Here is a 6,570-nt window from a genome sequence, read left to right as displayed (position 1 = left end):
AAGATGAAATATCATGTTCTTTTAAATGCATTGTGACAGCTCTGGAAGCAGCAGCTGATGAATCCTCTATTATGCGATCAGTCTATTTGCCGCTCAACGTGTCCCTGTAATTGGCCCGACATCAGTTTAAAAGCTGACCAAGGAAATCATTCTCTCTTTTTTTTTGAGGGGGAAAAAAACCTTGGACACAACACGATGGTCAATGTTTGGGAGAGAGAGAGAAGGAAAATCTATTAGTGTGTGTTGTGTAGGAGCTGCGGAGAAATTGCATATGTTTACTCTGTGCTCTGTTTAGTATTTAACCAGGTACCAATCAACCTGCGGGAGCTTGGGCCCGTACTCGTCAAATCCTCTTGCATTGTTTTGACAGCTCATATATTGTTTATTGAGGTGGATGTCATGTATAATTAGCGATCGATATGGAAACGTTTTCAAGCGGGTCTTAATACCCACTGGTCCCAACACACACCGACTATACGTCTCTGACGTCAGACGCGATTAACGTTTCTTATTGGTCCCAAATTCCCAAAGCCTGGGCTAATTATTGGATCCTTTATGTTCATAAAGTAAAGACACATCCTCTCCGTTCACTAGCATGTCAAGCGCTTTTCTACTTTCCCCTGCATACATTTTGAAGTTCACCCAAATCCTTTAAGTGAAAGATCTCACCACCCCCCCACCTCACCCAGCCCCCCCCCCACCCCCTCCCCTTTCTCTGTCTCTGTCTCTCTCTCTCTCTCTGGCCCCTTTCCCCCTGCAGGGAGATGATGGATAGCAGGATCTTAGAACACCACCACGCTCAGTTTGGAGGTACCTTGGCCAGCATGGTAGGATTCCATTATCCCCTTACTCATCACCATGTGTACGAACTCACAGGGCACCAGCTCCAATCTGCCAGCGTCCCCTTCACCATAGACGGATTACTGAGCGGCTCCTGCACGGCGTCCGTGGTCAACCCGTCCCCTCTGATGCCTTCGGCTTGTAACGTGAACGGGGAGAGCCAGTCCTTCAAACTGTCAGGTAAGAAAGAGAGCAGTGAGAGAGCGAGAACAGAAAGTGCTCTGGGCGCCCAGCTCAGGCCCAGAATTGGACCTACAGCTTTATCACGGAGTGGGGGAGGGGGGGGGGAACGATACACACGCCAGACATAATTATATTATACAGCGGAAACGAATTTAAAACAATAATAAAAGGAATTATGTATTTCCCAAAACGAAACGAAAGTAGTTCATTACGGAGGCGAGTACAATAGTCCAGGTAACTGTGAGGCACAGAGTGAAAAGACGAGGCAGATTACAATACGTGTGTATCGATATAAGGTGTTTTAAGAGAGCACATTAGTTACATATCGGGATCCGGGGTGGATGGGGAGTCGCTGGTATGTGTGTTTATAGATAGATGGACATGTGTGTTCGGGCGCTCTATAGCCGTGGGAATCAGTAAGTCGATGCTGTGGGAACGGAGCGCTCCCAGCCCAAGCCTGTGCCTGTAAAAGCCGCACATATTGTTTTGATCAGGTCCCCTCTGTTCAGGCTGGGAGAGAAACCGCATCGAGCCCGGCACTTCGATATAAACGTTCACTAAAAACAGGCTGGGACAATGCACCTGCATTTCGGTGACTTCATACACAACTCAAGCAGCCCGTGTCTAATTAATCTGGGTTATTTACAAGGCGGGGGAGAGATACAGAACCATTTTGCATTCCTACACTATAAGATATTGTGCGCGTTTTAATGTGTACTAATACCGCGGGAACGAATATAATTTTGGAAAGAAAGTGTGGGATAAAATTGGTTGGAAGGTCTCTGTAGATTGGGATGTCTGGTGTGTATTCTCCATCCAGCGGCGAATCTATCTCCGCCTGCGCGCAGCCTGATCGTTTGGGTTTTGTTTGTCCTGATCAATATTTCCTTTCTCCCTTTTTATTGTTTTATTTCCCCCTTCCCTTCCCCATCACAGATTCGTCGGATCCAGAGAAAGACACCCCGGGATGTAAACGGAGAAGGACAAGAACCAATTTCACCGGCTGGCAGCTGGAGGAGTTGGAAAAAGCCTTTAACGAGAGCCATTATCCAGACGTGTTCATGAGAGAGGCGTTAGCATTGAGACTCGACCTGGTGGAGTCTCGGGTTCAGGTAAAACATATAAACAAAAATACAGTCTGCTTTATAACCAGTCCAAACTGCACAGTATTCATCCAACTGACACCATTCCAGGATTCACAACATGTTGAGACATTTCGCAATGTGAACGGTCTGTCAACGTTAAAATGTTTTGATTCATATTTTTCACCATTTTAAATTGTTTAGGTCCACGATTCATTTTTCTTGAAACACATTTGTTAAATTAAATTCTCACCAAAAGAAAAGCAGTACACCATAGGGACAGACTGTACACTTTACAATGATTTGCTCATCTCAAGAAAATGAACAGTCTATTCTCTTCCTGATTTTTTTTCGTGCTTTAGAAAATGGGTTGTTTGCGTATAAATGTTTTTAAAAGAGCAAACTGAGGACGAGCGGTTAAAACTACCTCAGGTTCTAAAGTGTTCTGCACTGAAAAGGCTTGCTGTTGACAATGTGTTACTTTTTTTGTTGTGAGAATTGCTGTTGTGTTTACCTTTGTGGGAATGAACGCAGACTTAAAGAGAAAGCTGTGTAAACAGGGGGCTTTAATGGGGAGAACCGCCTAACGTTTCATCGGGATAATGGGAATAATCAAATTATGGCATGTCCCAAAACTTGCAACAGGCAGGGCACTGTGTGCAGGGGATTTGCAGGGTCTGGGGGTGGGGGGGAATGGGAATGTATGTAGAAATGTGTTCCAAAAATATGGAACATTCAGCCGTGTACAAGCTCAACGAACTATCAAAAATAAATTCCCAGACGACCTAGTGTTAAGTTTAAATGCGTTTGAAATTATAAATCTATTGTCACAATCAAGATTGTGGCACAGGTTGAGCAGAAATATCAGACTGAAGGCACAACCTCCTCCTGACCCTCCCCTGTTCTTAAGCACTTTATCCAATTTGTTGATGGGTAGTTAAGTGAGGTTTAGATGAAGTCGAGAATGTTTATTTCCCTTAAGACGGTAATGAGCACTTCTCATTGACAGAGCAGTTGGAACCGACACAAAGAGAAGTCCTTGTAAAACGATTATTGGCCAGTTTAATTCGTGTTTAACAAGGGATAGCATTTAAAAAAAAGACACGAGGGTTTCTTTTGATAATTAGAGTGATCGTGTTTATTTCTCTTTTTTAAATTCTTGTTTGCAATCTTTCATTTTCGAAAAATAAAATACCCGATTGTGTAGAAGAGAAACGCGTTGTGCTCTTAAAATGATTGGCGAGTTTTGTGTTTGTTTTAAAAAACAGTTAATATTGGACCGTGTCAGGAACTGTGAGGGTGACCGAGTTTATTAATTGCTTCCTGTAGGAGGTGAGAAAGAAAGGAAACATTAGGTACCAAACTGAAAGCGAGAATTAAGCAACAAGCCATGGTGTATAGTAACGGAAAATTCGTCCTCTTATGAATAGTCGATCATCATTATTGTTTTGAGTTTTACCACTTCCTTTTTTAGAATAGCGATATTCGTTGGTTCCACTGTGCTCTCTCACCTCCCCCCCACCCCACCCCCACCCCTCCCGTGACTGGTCTGTGATGGGGTAAAAGACTGAAAGGTTCAGGGGCTTTGATTCTACCGCGGGGTTTGCAAAATAAACTGCTTCAGTTGAAATCGCAAAGCATCGATTTAATTGATAGAATTACACGCGAGATTAAATGCAATTCGTTTGTCAATTAACCTAATTCAGGTTTTCGTGTTGATTGTGTAAACAGTATGTTATTTACACAGGAGACGGGAAAGATGCGAACTCCCAAAACTTGCTATCACCCCACAGGTAGCCGAGTTCCTCTTCAGTATTAACCCGGGTCATTTAAAGGCTAAACTAGGATTTCGACTCGACATCCTCTCTTCACAATTGAAAAGTTTACAACACACAGTGTGTGCTCTTAACAAACCCAAAATAAAAACTGGACCAAATTCAAAAGTGCTTTAAGGTGGGCCAGCGGTCCGCTATTGTTCATTTTCCTGACAAAATCTTAATTTTGGTTTGAGTTATTGATGTCTCCAAAGTGAGCGCCAACGAGATTCAAAAGGTTAAGATTATCATTTTATTTGATAATAAAAAAAATCTGTAACTGGTCACTAAAGCCCAGCATTGAAGGTAACTTGGAACTCGCTGTTAGGCTAAAGGAAACATCTGATCAGAGATGACAGGAGCGTTTACAGAAAGTTTGCGAAAAGAGCTGTGCAATTCGATTGTAATGTCGTTTTCATTATTCGGCATGTAGGTTTGGTTTCAAAACCGTCGAGCGAAATGGAGGAAGAAGGAAAATACCAAGAAGGGACCGGGGCGACCAGCACATAACTCGCACCCTACAACATGTAGCGGGGAGCCCATGGACCCGGAAGAGATCGCCCGCAGGGAGATGGAGAAGATGGAGAAGAAGAAACGGAAGCAGGAGAAGAAACTTCTGAAATCCCAGAACAAGCTGCTGCACTCGGAGGGGGAGTGCAGCGTTGCTTCCTCTGGTTCGGAGTCAGACAGCAGCGTGGTCCACCTGCAGCCTGGTACAACACAGAGCGAGACCAGTCAACACTCCCCAAACACCAGCCGGGAGCCCAGCGCGGTCAACTGCGAACAGACGCCCCCAAAACTCTCCCACCACCAAAGAAACGCGTCCCAGAATAATCCCAGTCGATCTTCAGATCTGGACTCCAATCGGGACAAAGCTCAGAGTTATCTGTGCACGAACGCTCGCTCTTCCAGTCTGACCAAGTGCGATCAGAAAACCAACCCTTTCAGCGTGGAAAGCCTACTCTCCGATAGCACGCCGCGCCGCAAGCCGCACTACGACTACCCAGCCTTACCAAACCCCCGAGCCGTCATTGGGAAGGGGCACTTCCTTCTCTATCCCATCACCCAACCTCTTGGTTTCATCGTTCCCCAAACCAGTATCAGGACACCGCCCGTCCAAACCCCGTCTCCCTCCAGGCCAGACACAACCGCCCCAGAAACAGACCAGGCGCTTGCCACTTATCCCGCGACAAACTCAAACTCAACACAAACCGGCTGTCCCGGCTCCGAGTCGAGCTCAGCACAGACCAGCTACCCCGGGACAACTGCGGGCGCCACACAAGCCAGCTATCTCGACCCAAATTCCAGCCCGTCTCAGTCAAATAAAGCTCTGGCCTCGGAGGGTCCAGATGAACTGACCCAACAGAGAGCGGACTCTCCCGAGCCAGTAAACACAAACTGCCCTCGAGAACATATGACAGAGTGTGAAGAGGTGGATATGGACTAAGCTCAGAGACTGGAAACTAACATCGCATCTGCAAAGCAGGCACGACAAAACAAAGCAAGACAGAGGGAGGAAGGGAAAAGAAGGACTTTCTCGTTAAATTCACTAGATAAACACGCCCTTTCAGTTTATTTAGTTTGTTAGCTATGCAGGTGGATTTCTGTATGAATTTTCACTGATCAGGCGATGCGTTCAGATATTAACCCAGCCCTGTTTTCACTAAGCGGTGCCAAAACAGTTTACCTTCTATATATAAACACGCATATATATATTCTCTCACACACACATACATACAGAGTTACCATCAGTGGCTGAACGCAATGTATAAAACCACCAATCCTCTCCTCATTGTGTAAAACCCAAACAAATGTATCAAATATTTATATATGATGTAACTTTTTTTATAAATAAAAGTTTCTGTTTAAAAAAAAGGTTTTGTCTGTGATGTGTCAGTGTTAATATGTGTGCGGCAGCCGAGCAGGTTCTGGAAGAGTCTGTGTTTGTGTTTATTGCTATAAGACCTTTTTATTCATTAAAATGCTGTGAATCTCTGGTGAAGCCGGAGGGGCCACGATCCTGCCCGCTTCCTGCCGCGTCCTGATATGAAAGTGATTATTTTCCCGATGGCAGCCGAGGTCGGGTTTAGCCCAAAGGGTTATTACACATTACCGATTTTATAGTGAGATGAAATCACACAAGTTCCTTCAATAATAGAATTAGCATGAAAGGGCTGGGGCATAAAATTGAAATTGGAAAATAATAGGCTGAGATGTGTGCGTGCATATTTGGCTGTGCTGAATTGGTTGTGAAATGGGAAATCGTGGGCTGGAATTTTCATGAGGCTTCCTTTGTCATGTATCTTGTAGCAGGCTATATTAAGATAGATGTTCGATGATATCCTTCATTGTTCTGTCGCTTATATTGATGTTCTGGTGTTATCATCCTATTGATCATGTGTCGCCTGTAATAGGACAGGGAAAGCAAACGCGCCTCAACAAAAGAAGAACACATTTGTTCTAATAGGGGAGGAGACCCAAGAGGGGAGTTTGAGATTCAGGACAGCTGTACCGAGAGAAAGAGGAGCGAGGAGAGGGGAAGGGGGCGAGGAAGTGGGGTGGGGGGTGGGGGGGGGGGTGTCTGAGGGTGGGGGGGTGATATGGAAAAACTTTTGCCAGAAACTCGCACCCGCTTTGCTTTACCCCCCCTC

General features: G+C 45.1%; 1 protein-coding gene across 1 annotated transcript; it reads left to right on the top strand.

Moving 5' to 3' along the window:
- The first annotated feature begins 501 nt into the window (after positions 1 to 501).
- On the top strand, positions 502 to 5,796 carry uncx (UNC homeobox). The gene is made up of 3 exons (XM_072559254.1): positions 502 to 1,020; positions 1,960 to 2,135; positions 4,353 to 5,796. The coding sequence occupies exons 1-3, from the start codon at positions 765 to 767 to the stop codon at positions 5,364 to 5,366; spliced, it is 1,446 nt and encodes a 481-aa protein (XP_072415355.1). The 5' UTR covers positions 502 to 764; the 3' UTR covers positions 5,367 to 5,796.
- The last annotated feature ends 774 nt before the right edge of the window (positions 5,797 to 6,570 follow it).

Source organism: Chiloscyllium punctatum, chromosome 40 (assembly GCF_047496795.1).
Source record: "Chiloscyllium punctatum isolate Juve2018m chromosome 40, sChiPun1.3, whole genome shotgun sequence".
NCBI classification, from domain to species: Eukaryota; Metazoa; Chordata; class Chondrichthyes; order Orectolobiformes; family Hemiscylliidae; genus Chiloscyllium; species Chiloscyllium punctatum.
This window is presented reverse-complemented; position numbering and strand designations above follow the sequence as displayed.